Here is a 14474-nt window from a genome sequence, read left to right on the forward strand (position 1 = left end):
GCATTTCAAGGATGTTCTTTTAGAGGTGATGATGAGTTAATAACATCAACAAATTGTTGAAACTTTTTAGAGTTGTTGAGTTTCATTGTCGCTTTTAATGATGAAGTAACAAAATTTCTTGATAAAGCTCCACGCAATGCAACATATACATCACCAACAATACCAAAAAAAAAAAAACAAATTTTGCAAGGGTTAGCAACTAAAGTAAAAAGTGCTTTCCGAGAAGAAATTGGTAATGCAAAATTTTGTATCATTGTTGATGAAGCTCGAGATGAATCAAAGAAGGAACAAATGCCAATTGTCTTGAGATTTGTTGATAGAGATGGCTTTATACAAGAGCAATTCTTTGGAGTTGTTCATGTTAAGGACACTATTGCATCGACATTGAAAGAAGGTATCTTTTTTATCTTAGCTCGTCATAATCTTGATGTTCAAAATATTCGAGGACAAGGTTAAGTAACATGCGTGGAGAATGGAATGGATTGAAATCTTTAATTTTTGATAAATGTCCTTATGCTTATTATATTCATTGTTTTGCACATCGATTACAATTGACATTAGTAGTTTCATCAAAGGAAGTCATCCATGTTCAACACTTTTTCACTCAGTTAAACTCCATTATTAATGTTGTTGGGGCTTCATGTAAGCACAATGACCAGTTGAAAGCTGCTCATGCCTCAAATATTGCTCATTTGCTTTGTATCGATGAACTTGAAAATGCGAACGTCTTAACCAAATTGGTTCTTTACAAGGGCCAGGTGATACTCGTTGGAGTTCTCATTTGAAATCCATATCAAGTTCAATGAGAATGTTTAGTGCCACATGTGAAGTTTTACTCTTTTTTTTTTAAAGGAAAACAAAGCTTCATTAATAACTAACCAAATGAGCAATACAGGTCGGTGGAACAGACACCCACGACCCTAGGACAGACGAAGAACCTATTGCCCATGCTAAGACATGAGCCACCCGATTCACTGACCTCCTGACATGGTGAACAAACACGTTCCCAATGTCATTAGCAATGCAATGACATTGCTCAACTAATAAACCAACATACGACAAATCCAATAAACATGAATTAAAACTAGAACAAAAATTAAGACTGTCAGGCTCTAAAATGAAATCAGTATAGCCATTACTCATCAACCATGAGAGCGCCTCCCTAACCACCATGGCTTCAACCAAGTACAGGTCTCGACCACAACCAAGACGGGCATTATAAGCTGAAACAAAAACCCTAGCATGGTCTTTAACTACCAACCCGAAACCAGCACTATCCTCAAACACAGCCGCATCTACGTTACACTTCAGACGGTGAGGCGGCGACGGAGTCCAGCTAGCAGCAGTCGGAGCAACATCCGTATCAGCCACACCCCTAGTGTACGTCGAAAACCATAAGTCACTTAACCATGCAGCCTGGCTCAATAAGTCAGTGATACGGAGGAGCTTACCCTTCCAAACAACATCATTCCTAGCATTCCATAACAACCAGAGTTTAGCCGCTACATGAATTGCACCCTTCACGCTCGGACTGCACAGAGCACCATTTAGCAACAGGACCAAACTATCATTATGTAAAATGGTAAAATCATGCCAAACCTGAGCTTTTATAGGACATGAGCAGAATAAGTGATCCATTGTCTCCATATTGGAGAGACAAAACAGACACCCACCCCTTTCCCACACATGACGAGCCTTTAGCATCTCACGAACTTGAAGAATATTCCTCATGCATCTCCATAAAAAGTTCTTCACCTTTAGAGGGACTGGCAACTTCCATAATTTCTGCCATTCGACAAAATGCAACTGTGGATCGGTATGGATAGAAGCTGATGTTAATAACCTGTAGCCGTGGCGAGCTGTATAGATACCACGAATATCACCTTGCCATCGCATATATCCCGAGTGTTGGGTGAGACTAGAGTGGCTAGGATCTTGGGCACATCAGAAGCCTCGAACAGATCCTTCACAATGTCTTCATCCTAGGTACTTGATTGATTAAACAAACCACTGACTTTCGCCTATGCTAACGCAGCAATACATGGAGTGTGAAGCCCCAGCCATAGCGTACCCCAACAGTGTCTCCGTACCATCCCCGATTCGCCGCACAACACCTTCCCTGATTAGAGCCTGTCCCGCCAATATGCTCCTCCAAATATAACTTGGGTTAGAGCCAAGCTTTGCATCCAGAAAACTTCCCGAGGAGAAATACCTTGCACGTAACAACCTACTGACCAAAGAATCCGGATTAGATAACAGGCGCCACCCTTGCTTAGCCAATAGGGCAACATTGAACTCATGAATCTTCTTGTAACCCAGCCCACCATACTGTTTAGGAGTGCACATCCTATCCCAACTTAACCAATGAATACCACCACTACCTGATCCACCGCTTCCCTACCAGAACCCGTTAATTTTTTTCTCAAGGCGATCACACGTTGACTTCGGAAGCAGGTAGACTGACATAGCAAAGATAGGGAGGGCTTGTGCAACACACTTCAATAGGACCTCTTTCTCGGCTCTAGAAACAAACTTGTAGCGCCAGGACTGTGTGCGCCTTGCCCGTTTAGGAAAACCATAATAACAAGTTAAGCGATAGATAGGTGTATTTGGTAATGTTACTTCCACGTCAATATAGTTCTATGAGTACCCCAGGACCGTTGCTACATCCCTTTCTCACAAAAATAGAGCGAGTCCACCACCCATGCCAGATCTCTCAACACACAACAAACCTTCGAAACCCAACCTAACTCATATAAACTCTACCGTCTCCGCTCTAGGTTTAGTCTCAATCAGAAACACAAACATGGGGCGGTTCTTAAGCCCAATAACTCACGAACTGTACGAGGACTCCCCAACCCTCGACAATTCCCGCTGATAATACTCATGATGACGAGCGAGTCTAGGAACCAGGACCCGCCACAAGCAAGTTTTTTGAAACCTCCGTGATGACAACGTCACTACCACCACTTCCCCGTCTCCGCACCCCACTAACCAGTACTTCCCGCCGGCGTTTCGACACAGCAACCACCCCCTCCTCAACATCCCTACGATCAACTGTAACCATAGCGGTAGCGCCACCACTATGATCACCGGCAACAGACTCATGCTCCCCACCCGAACATGGGGCACCACCAACCGGTACCAATCAATTTTCCCCGATAGCCCGCGGCCCTCGGCGTGTCCCCGCACGCAAATCTGCCCCAAACGGATATTGCTCAACTAGAACACCCACCTCCTTAGCCTTCAAATAGAACTTGTAAGTGTGCCCCATCATGCTGCAGAAAAAACAAAAACCATGCAGACGTTCATACTTAAACGAGACCCAACACCACATCTTATCCCGCTTGAGCAGCTTCATTTGGTGTTTGATAGGCCTGTGCACCGGCATAGACACCCGAATGCGATAGAAATTGAGCCATGGAGCCCCAGTGAACCGGTCATCCCCCTTCACATAGGTCCCTAGGTAATTCCCAATATGTTCCAAGATCGCTTCAGAAGTGTAACCAAAGGGGAGGTCGTGGAGTTGAACCCACATATCAACTGAATCCAAAGGCACATTAACCGGTAGCACCCCATCCTTCACCGATCGACAGACTAGCATGCAGTTCTTAAAAGACCAAGGCCCCTCGTCAATGACGTAATGCATATCCGAGGCATGGAAGAAGACGAACATGAAGATATTCGACTGTAGCTCCGTGACCTGAACACCCTTGACAGGCTTCCAGACAAACGCCATAACCTGCCGCATATACTCCAACTTCACAAGCTTAGCAGCCAGGAACCTACCAACGAGTGGCCAGGTCTCGACCACCGCATCCCCATCCGACGTTGCCACCACGCCGGCCGGTTCGAAAGCTTCCTCCTCATTTTCGAGCACCATGTCTGCCCACCGAGCAGTGACACCAGCGACCCCCTCATTCGCCGTTGTGGATGCCATGTAGAATGATTGACCAAGAGAGCCAAAGAAAATGCCAGGTAAACATTGGAAGAAAATAAGAAAATGGCGAAAACCAAGACAAACCCTAGGAAGGAGGCAAAACCCTAGTTTTACTTATTATTATTGAAGATGGAACTACACCTACTCATCGTGGAGATGCCAATGCAGCTTATGAGGTAATGGCTTCTCTTGAATTTGTATTCATTATGCACCTCATGAGAAAAGTTCTAGAGATTTCTAATATGCTTTGCCAAGCTTTGTAACTCCAATCTCAAGATATATTGAATGCAATGCATCTTGTGACATCTACTAAATTGCTTATTCAAAAGTTAAGAGATAGTGGATGGGATGAATTAGTTTCAAGTGTGAAGTCTTTTTGTGAAAATGTCAATATAATAGTGCTAGATTTTGATGCTCAATATAGTGCAAGAAAAGGAAGGGCTAGACATCAACAAGATGAATTAACAATTGGACATCATTACAAAGTTGATATTTTTAATGCGGTGATTGATTCTCAGTTGCAAGAGTTGAACAATAGGTTTGATGATAAAGCAATGGAGTTAATTATTCTTAGTTCATCTCTTGATCCAAAAGAAATGCGTATATCATTTAGAATTGATGACATTTGCAAGTTGGTAGAGAAGTTTTACCCACAAGACTTTGCAGATTATGAGATTTTACAATTAAGAATGCAACTTGAACTTTTTGAACTTGTGTAACAACTTCTTGATTTTAGAGCACTAGAAAGTATTTCTGATCTCTGCCAATGGTTGGTGAAACTAGAAAGTTGGACATGTATCCTCTTGTGTTTAGAATAGTAACTCTCATTCTCACGCTTCCTGTATCTACTGCTACTACAGAACAATCTTTTTCTGCCATGAAAAATTGTCAAGACTACACTTCGTAACAAAATGGATGATCAATTCCTTAATGATTGTTTGTTAGTGTACATTGAAAAGCAAATTGCAAAACAATTTAGTATAGATTCAATTATAGATGATTTTCTTGATATGCAAGAGTACGCTCTAAATTTTAGTAGATTTGTAATGTAACTATCTATTTTGTCCCCTCGAATCATATAAACTTGGCTTCGTCCCTGATTCAAACTCCCTAAAAACAAATTTGTATTTGTACTAGTGCAAACCACTTCTTATTTCCAATGTAGGATAAAAAGGCTTTTTCTAAGCATTTCCATCTTTATTTTGCAACTCAAATGGGTATACTTTGAAACTCAATTTCTACTTCATCCATTATCCATTTTGAGCGCATAATATATCTATTTCTTCTTCTCACTTAGAAGACCCCGAATTCAATTTGACATGACTCAAATTGGAAGTGGACCCCACTGATATTTTTACCACTAAATAATCACTTAAAATGTAATTTTTGTTATTTTTCCAACCGTTAATATCCAAAATGCCACATCAACTATCTCATAATTCATAGTTTGACCTTTGACCATCATTCTACCAATTCATCCAAAGTGGATCATTGCTTATGTAAAATCTACTCAATTTAGTACAGAAAAAGACTAAATTGAGTAAACATTGCATAGTCAAGAAACCATTTTCATAAAATGATAACAAAAACAAAATTTATGAGCATCATAGAATAATCAATGGATATTTTTGAGTATTATAGAGTACTTCTTTATAGGTGCTCCCGTACTCACATTGACACAATTATTTAATTAATTTTCATATTGTACCAAATTTGAACGAAATGTAATTAATATATATGATCACATCAATTCTACAATAAATTGCAGAATAACACTTAAGCTTGAAGTATTAATTAACTCTTTGGTAAACAACATTGAGCATCAAATTTGAGGACCCAAAATATGGACGAATACTCTTAGAAGAGTTGCTTGTCGAATTGGTTCGAAATCCAATCGTTTTATCGTGGACCATGGTCCAAAAACGGCATCGTTTATTTAAGTAAATAAATGGTTGTCGTCACATCTTAACGGAGTTCTGTAAATGAAATTAAAGTTTGTCGCAAATGATACTGTCTCACATTTTTTTATTTTATCAAATGAAATTGTATTTATATCGAAATAAAACTATTGTTGTATTGAAAGGAAACTGCAGTATATAAAATGAAACTGAATAACAGTTTCACATACTTGAGTCTATAATGTTGAATGAAACTGTAGTTATATCGAAAGAAAACTGTAGTTGTGTTGAAAGGGAACTGCAATGTATATAAAATGAAACTGAATAACAGTTTCATATATTTGAGTGTACATTGTCTAATAAAACTGTAGTTATATCGAATGATACTGTAGTTGTGTTCTAATGAAACTATAGTGTATAAAATGAAACTGAATAACAATTTCACATATTTGGGTGTATAATATCGAATGAAACTGTAGTTATATCAAAATAAAACTGTAATTGTGTTGAAAGAGAATTGCAGTGTATATATATATAATAAAAAAGAATATGTTATATACACACAAAGTTACTTTTTATGGAACGACGTGAAATGAGTGTTGTTTCTTTTCATTAAAATAAATAACACTGTTTTGATACCTGAACTACCATATTTTGTGGACCGTGGTCCAAAGTCAAATTTGCATCCGAAAACGGGACTCGACCGCAAAAACTGAAAGTTCTTTATAATAAAGAAATCATGGTGTCTCCGAAGTCCGAATGCCATGTGGCGTTGACCATTTTTTGATTCCTACCTATCCAAAGAGATCATCGATTCATCGTCGCCCTTGAACAATTATAACTATTTTAGGGAAGAAAATTTATAACTATTTTAGGGGAAACAAGGCGATCGACATGACACTGACAGAAGCCAATTGTGTTATGCTTATCCTTATCCACTATTATTATTATTATTATTATTATTATTATTATTATTATAAATATACATATAAATTTTATTTTTACCCAAATGGTCTGACACGCCATGAAAATTCCGACATTACACGAACGCCCCGCAAGTGAAACTAATTCCATTCAAAACAATTCCTTCAAAAATGTTACTATAAACATAATTTTGAAATTCGAACTTCACTAATCAAATCAAATCTTAATCAAACTCCATTCAAAGAGTTTTTAAGTCAAAAATTTTGTTATTACAATCTCGCCGCTTTAAATTAATTCTAAAAAATATTCTTATTCAACCTCGCATATTGTTATCGCTCCAATCATGTCAAAAGTGTTGTTGCACCCCACATATATACAAAAGCATGCATCATATGAAAAATATAACTCACATATATAGTTGCTTACACGTATATATTAATAAACATTATTAAATACTTAGTAACATATATTACATCAATATAATATATTCACATGTTTGTGTTAAATTTTGTGTGTATATAAAACTTTTTCTTTAAATCAACATATACAAACCTAAAACATCATCCGAGTTATAGAAGAATGATGTTTTACAAGCTAAGGGATTAGGGATGGAAACAAGAAGTTTATATATGTCTAGTACATGATTGTTACTAAGTAATTAGGAGTAAGTCTAATATGAAACTAACACACCTTTAGACGTGTATTACTTCTTGAGCAAATATTGATTTTGATCTAGTATTAACAAAATAACAGTTTTGATCCACATGTTTAACTAATATCATTTTTAATTCACGACTATTGTTTTGATGCTAAAATTGATAGACTACCACACCAGTCCTCCCTAGAGCTATAACTTGCTGGGATGTGTAATTTGTGAACGTGTCTCGCGGTGAGACGGTCTCACATAAGACTTATTGATCAACACTAATAATGTTTCCAGAGTGTAAGATCAATACCATCTCCTTCATCGCCCCAACTGAACCCTTTCTTCATCGCCGGCGGAGTAATAAGCATGCCCTCGGCCATGTTGTCCAGTAACGCCGGCAGGTTGAACACCGCCTCTTCATCCAAAAACGTCGACGCATTGCGGAAAAAATCAAGTCCCGGCAAATCAATAGTTCTCGAGCTCGAAGCCGCCTCCTTGGCGCGATCTCGGTCGACGGCGTTCACGCTAGGAAACTGCGGATGCGGCGGCGGAGAATTGACGAGTAGAAGGGCGGCGGCTCGGATATCCGCCGGAGAGCACGAGGCTGCGCGAGGGATCGACTCGGCGGCGCCGGGGAAGTTCAAGGCCGCCGCTTCTCCGCGGAGCGCCAGTGCGGCGACGTCGTGAGCCCTAGCCGCCATTTCCGGTGTCGCGAAGGTTCCTAACCATATTCTCGACTTCTTATTCGGCTCGCGAACTTCGCACACCCACTTGTCCTCGTTCCGCCGCCTCACGCCTCTGTAAATCGGGTGGCGCGTCTCCCGGAACTTCTTCCTCCCCGTCCTCCGCTTCTGCAGCACCGGCGCCGCCGCCCGATCGCCGGCGATCTCTTGAGACGACGAAGAAGAAGAAGAATTTCCATCATTTTCAAAATCCATCTTGAAAAAAAATTGCACTGAAAGTGTTTGATAAAATGTTTGATCGGAGGGTACTATCATGCATGAGGGGTGACACTGAAATATATACATCGAGTCCTTTGTTTTGCGTGGTTTTAAAAACACGTGCAACACGTGAGGGATAATATTTTATTGTTTTTCTATACTGCTATAAAACAAGCACGTGCTTAAAAATGGGAGTGGGGTCTGTGGAGGACGGTAAGTCAGGACTGAGGAATCGATTGATATTATTTAATTAATATATTTATTTATTATTTACTGAGTGATTTCAGACCATTTTCGAGCTCGTGCTAAAAAAACCACAAAAGTTAAATAAAATAATTTTAAATTAAACTAAAAACTAAAGAATGATTTATGTCGATAATTTGATATCTGTTAGAGTGTTCCGACTTCCGACTATGACATTTTCTGAAATTCATTCCATGACTTTTTTTTTTTTTTTTGAAATCCATTCCATGACTTTTAATTACACATAAACTGGTTTTTCTAACTATTGAAAGTAAGTTATATTGGTCCTCCATTAGCAACTTAGCAAGTTAGCATTAGCGTTAAATTTTAATGCTAATGTTAACAAAAGACCAGTATAGTTTAAATTTCAATAGTTGAAAGACCACTTTGGGTGCAATTAAAAGTCATGGAACGTAACCAATTTTAGAAAAAGGTCATAGTTGGATGACCATTTTAAAAATTTACTCTATATTTTATATTGAGAAATTCTAAGATGTTGACTGGCAATGTTGTATCTTACCACAAGTATAATTCAAAAATCTTGTTAGGTTATACTAATTATTATGAGTGCATTTGATAGAACTATGCATGCATTTTTTTTCCTGCACAAGAGATATCAATACCAATTGACGCTATGAACTTTTTAATATATTAAATAAGGCAAAAACTTATGTGAGACCGTCTCACTGTGAGACGGGTCGGGTCAAGATGATCGAGAATGTAATATTTATGCACACAAATGTCATATTTATATGCTTAAATGTAATACTAATCAGGAATAAAATTTTTGTTGTTTATAAGGCTAAATGTAATACTTTTAAGGGTACATACAATACTTTTACATTTCAATTTAAAAGTATTACATGTTTCCTCAAAAGTATTATATTTTCCCTTATAAGTAAGGAACGCTTGTCAATATTACTTATTATAAAAAAATGTAATACTTTTTCTCTTATAAGTAATAAAAATTGTATTCCAACATATAAGTATGGCATTTGCATGTTGCTTCGATCCGATCCGACACGTCTCACGAATAAGTATCCGTGAGACGGTCTCACACAAGTGTGACCCATTATATAATACTCCTTATATTTAATATATTTATTACTAATTCAATGAACCAACTAAACGCCCCTTTAATTTATTTGTAACTAATTAACCAATGTAACATGCGTCATTAAATATGTCATCAACTAAATGCCCCTTTAATTTATTTGTAACTAATTAACCACTGTGACTTACGTCATTAAATATGTCATCAACAGGCAACAATATAATATTATAATATGTCATCAACTTTCTACTTGACCTTTCCGAAACATGTGCATAGAATTTGACTAACTCGATCATAAGAGCCAATGTGTCTAACTAATAATCATGCACTCCGTTTACCACTTTTCGTATGCATGGGGAATTTCTTACCTTTAGGGTGTCAAACTTGATTTTGTTCAACATTTAGGTGTCATAACCTTAATTAAGAGTTAATATTTGGTTTGATTATCGACTTTTATTAGGATCGTCATCAAACGCTTACACCATCAAAAATTATAGTTAGTAGCAAACGCGTAACTTTATTACCTTATACTTGTGTAGCAGTTAACGCCACGTTTCGATAGTAGGATACTATACTCAACTTTCCAAGACCCGTGACCTACTCTAATACTAATTATCAAGATCAAGCGATTATCACTATGCCAATGCAAAAGGTATAGTTAGTAGCGAAAGCACAATTTTATTACATTATACTTGCACAGTAGTTAGTTCCATATTTCAATGGCAGGATTTGGACTCACCTCTTCAAGCCGCCACCCAACAACTTTGTACATTTACATAAGAGTAAATTACCAAAATGGTCCCTCGATTATGTTGGTTGCACCATTTTAGTCCTAAGTCATTTTCACTTGGCTAATTACATCTTTCAACTATCAAAATTGGTGTAAGATCTTGTTCTCTTTATGAAAATTGAGCATGGGTGACAACTCCTCTTCTTCTTCTTAGCAATCAAATTAGACAATGCATCATTATGGTGATTTCATATATATATATATTTCTAATTATAGTTGTGGGCAAGTGTTGAATCTCAAAACTTCATGGACAAATGAGAATCTGAGGAAAAGATATTGGTAATGCTCACCTTGAAATGAAAGTTTTTTTACATGGTTAGCGTGGAAAAAAATGTGAACTTTCTTATATTTCAAACGTGAAAATTTTCAATTTTCTATACAAGGTAGTGTAGTTGGATGTGGAATCACTAAATGGTTCGATCCTCCAATGTGCTCAAGGTTGACCATCTAGATATTTCATTAATCAACCTCTCACTTTATAATACATGTCAACATATATATACAAAATACAAAGTGTAATGGATACAATAATTACAGGATTATTGACGGACCATTACGTCCATTATACTAATAATGTCTACTTATTATTTATTTATAACATATATGACTTTATACATATACAAGGGAGGGAATTTTTAGCATCTAAATTAGAATGATTACACAAAATGTGAAGGGAAATATTGAGAACACAGAGCTCAACGAAAGAAATGAGAAAGTAAAGGGTGCTGCATCATTGATTGAGAATAGAAAATTACAAAACTGATCTACTGGAAAGTAACTGCCATTCTTATATGGAATGGGAGTTGTAACAACCGATATAATGAAAATACAAGAATAGCCTTATCTACACGTGTCCTTCATCCTCTAATACCCCCCCCCCCCCGTAAGCTGGAGTGTGAAGGTTTTGAACACCCAGCATAGATGTAAAAGTGTGAAATAGAGATGCAGCTAAGGGCTTGGTAAAACCATCAGCAACTTGGTTTAAGGAGGATACAGACAGTAGCTTAATCAATCCTTGAGCAATCCTTTCTCTTACAATATGGCAGTCGATTTCAATATGCTTAGTCCTCTCAGGAAAAACAGAGTTTTCAGCAATAGCTATGGCAGATTTTTTATCGCAGAATACCACAGTTGGGCTGGCTAAGTTGACCTGCAGATCAGCAAGAAGAGTGTTGAGCCATTGTATTTCGCAAGTTGTTGTGGCAAGAGCTCGATATTCTGCCTCGGATGAAGATTTTGATACGGTTGCTTGTTTCTTCGATCGCCATGATATGAGGGAATCCCCAAGAAAGATACAGAACCCTGTGATTGACTTGCGTGTTTCAGCACACGACGCCCAATTGGAATCTGAGAAGGCTTTATGTTTCAGTGTGGTGGCTGCTGGATAAAACAAACCCTGGCCTAGAGATCCTTTGATGTAACGGAGTATGCGATGAGCAGCAGACATATGTTTATCTGTGGGAGCACTTACGAACTGGCTTAGGTGATGCACAACATAAGTGATATCTGGTCTAGTGGCCGTAAGATATAATATCCTCCCAATCAACCTCCGGTAGCTGCCTGGATCACTCAACAAGGTACCATCTTTGGGAGACAAAAAGGATCCGGACACCATGGGAGTGCTCACTAGTTTGCACCATAAGAACCCTGCATCTTTGAGAATGTCGAGAGCATACTTCCGTTGACAGATGTTCAGCCCAGCTTCACTAATTTTAGCTTCAATGCCCAAGAAATAACCCAAAGCACCCAAGTCTTTGATCTTGAAGGCTGTGTTTAATGAATCCTTTAGCTGCTGTATGAGATCTATTTTGCTGCTTGCAACTAATATGTCGTCGACATAGACCAAAAGAGCAACAAAATTGGTACCATTGCCCCTTGTGAATAAGGAACGGTCAGCATTCGACTGTTTAAAACCATCACGCAGCAGAGCAGTCGTCAACTTTGTATTCCATTGCCGACTTGCTTGTTTTAGGCTATAGAGAAATCTTGATAACTTGCACACTTGGTTTGGCATTTCTCCTTGAAAACCGGGAGGGAGAACCATGTAAACCTCTTCATTAAGGTCGCCATGGAGGAAAGCGTTGTTTATGTCCATCTGATGGATATGCCATTTTTGAGAGGTTGCTACTGCCAAGAATGTAAGAATAGTTGTCAGCCTGGCCACGGGAGAGAATGTTTCGATGTAGTCCACCCCTAACTGTTGTGTGTAGCCCTTAGCAACCAATCTCGCTTTATGTCGTTCTACTGATCCGTCAGCTTTGAGTTTCGTCTTGAAAACCCATTTACAGCCTATAGGAATTTTTCCAGCAGGTAGGTCTGTTAATTTCCATGTGTTGTTATCCTGGAGAGCCATTATTTCTACTGTCATTGCATCTTTCCAACACTGGTGTTTGATGGCCTGATTATAGGTTCGAGGCTCTGCGATGGACGTGACTGCCATGGTAAAAGCTTTATGTGAAGATGAAAGCTTATCATATGAGACAACCTTGGATAAGGCATGAGGAGAGGGTCGATGCTGAACAACTGAATAACAAACATAGTCATGTAGTCTGTTTGGTATGCGTCTGTCTCTGGACGATCGCCTGGGGATTGGAGCGATATGTTCTACATCATTATTGACCTCTTCGGTGTCAGCATTTAATTCCTCATGTAATTGTTGGCTAGTGGCTGCACCTTCACTAGGATCATGAGAGGGTTGGCTGACAGAATCTAGGGGAGAACTATATTCAGAATTCTGAGGGTTGTCTGTTTCATGTATGCCCTGTTCAGCACTCATGGACTGCATGTCTTCATCCCTAGGTTGTTCTCCATAGTGTAGCTGTGTTGATAGAGGAATATTTGGCAAGGGAGGATTCAGTGATTGTGACACCGATGTGGCCTGCTCGGAGAAAGGGAATTACTGTTCATAAAAAGACACATCACGAGAAACAAAGATAGCTTTGTTAGACAGATCATATAATATGTATCCTTTAGTATTTGCAGGGAAGCCTATGAAGATACACTTCCTGCCTCTTGGATCCATTTTGTTTCTCGAATTAGGCAGAGTAGAAGCAAAGGAAAGGCATCCAAAAACCTTAAGACTAGTAAGGTCTGGATCCTTATTATGCAACCTGCTGTAAGGAGTTGAGCCATCAATTACCGGTGAGGGAAGCCGATTGATTAGAAACACTGCATGCAATACACAATGCCCCCAAAACTCTAGAGGTAGTTGAGCTTGAAACCGGAGAGTTCTTGCCACATTGAGGATATGTTGGTGTTTTCGTTCTACCACCGCATTTTGTTGTGGGGTATTAACACAAGAGGTTTGATGAATGATGCCCTTCTCACCAAAAAAATCTTTCATGTTGAACTCGGGACCATTGTCACTACGCAGCACCTTAATCAGGACTCCAAATTGTGTTAAGACGAAACTGTGAAACCTCTTTATTAGCTCTTTGACCTCTGATTTATTTTTCATCAAATGCAGCCAAGTGAATCTTGAATAGTCATCCACAAGAGTCAGAAAATAATGTTCACCTTTCATAGCACTTACTGGAAACGGACCCCATATGTCAGCATGTATGATATCAAAACAAGTATTGGAACATGGAACACTCAAGGGAAACGGGGAGCGTTTATGTTTAGCTAAGTGGCAGATATCACAAGCTCTATTCACAACAGAAGATTTAGGCACATCTTTAAGCAAGTGCATTTTATTAAATGGAAAATGTCCTAAACGTTGATGCCAAACATCAACTTTATTACACTGCATGACCAGTTTCTCATAATTACAACTTGATCGTATAGGTGGCTTCATGAGATAGAGACCCCTTTCTTGTTTAGCTAAACCAATCATCATCCCAAGAGGTTCCCGAATCAGGCACTGTTCAGATGAAAAAATTAGATTATAAGAACTATCTTGAAGCAACATGCTCACTGAAACTATATTGAATTGGAATGAGGGTATGTGCATAACATCCTTTAGCCATATATTGTTTCCAAGTTTTATAGTTCCCTTATGTTTGACATCAACCCGAATTCTAGTAGGCAAACTGACTT

At 38.6% G+C, this 14474-nt stretch overlaps 3 protein-coding genes across 3 annotated transcripts; all 3 read right to left on the reverse strand.

Moving 5' to 3' along the window:
* Window positions 1–867: 867 nt before the first annotated feature.
* On the reverse strand, window positions 868–1896 carry LOC116003943. The gene has a single exon (XM_031243882.1). It carries the CDS (start codon window positions 1894–1896, stop codon window positions 868–870), a length of 1029 nt encoding a protein of 342 aa, XP_031099742.1.
* A 1252-nt stretch (window positions 1897–3148) lies between these two features.
* On the reverse strand, window positions 3149–3883 carry LOC116003944. The gene has a single exon (XM_031243883.1). It carries the CDS (start codon window positions 3881–3883, stop codon window positions 3149–3151), a length of 735 nt encoding a protein of 244 aa, XP_031099743.1.
* Window positions 3884–7307: 3424 nt separating this feature from the next.
* Window positions 7308–8381, reverse strand: LOC116005048 (dehydration-responsive element-binding protein 1F-like). Its single transcript, XM_031245275.1, has one exon. The coding sequence runs from the start codon at window positions 8344–8346 to the stop codon at window positions 7687–7689; it is 660 nt and encodes a 219-aa protein (XP_031101135.1). The 5' UTR covers window positions 8347–8381; the 3' UTR covers window positions 7308–7686.
* Between the last annotated feature and the right edge of the window lie 6093 nt (window positions 8382–14474).

Source organism: Ipomoea triloba, chromosome 14, assembly GCF_003576645.1.
Source record: "Ipomoea triloba cultivar NCNSP0323 chromosome 14, ASM357664v1".
Lineage (NCBI taxonomy): Eukaryota > Viridiplantae > Streptophyta > Magnoliopsida > Solanales > Convolvulaceae > Ipomoea > Ipomoea triloba.

Coding starts and splice junctions, on each gene's coding strand:
- LOC116003943 (XM_031243882.1), bottom strand. CDS start 1,896: ATGCGATGGCAAGGTGATATTCGTGGTATCTATACAGCTCGCCACGGC.
- LOC116003944 (XM_031243883.1), bottom strand. CDS start 3,883: ATGGTGCTCGAAAATGAGGAGGAAGCTTTCGAACCGGCCGGCGTGGTG.
- LOC116005048 (XM_031245275.1), bottom strand. CDS start 8,346: ATGGATTTTGAAAATGATGGAAATTCTTCTTCTTCTTCGTCGTCTCAA.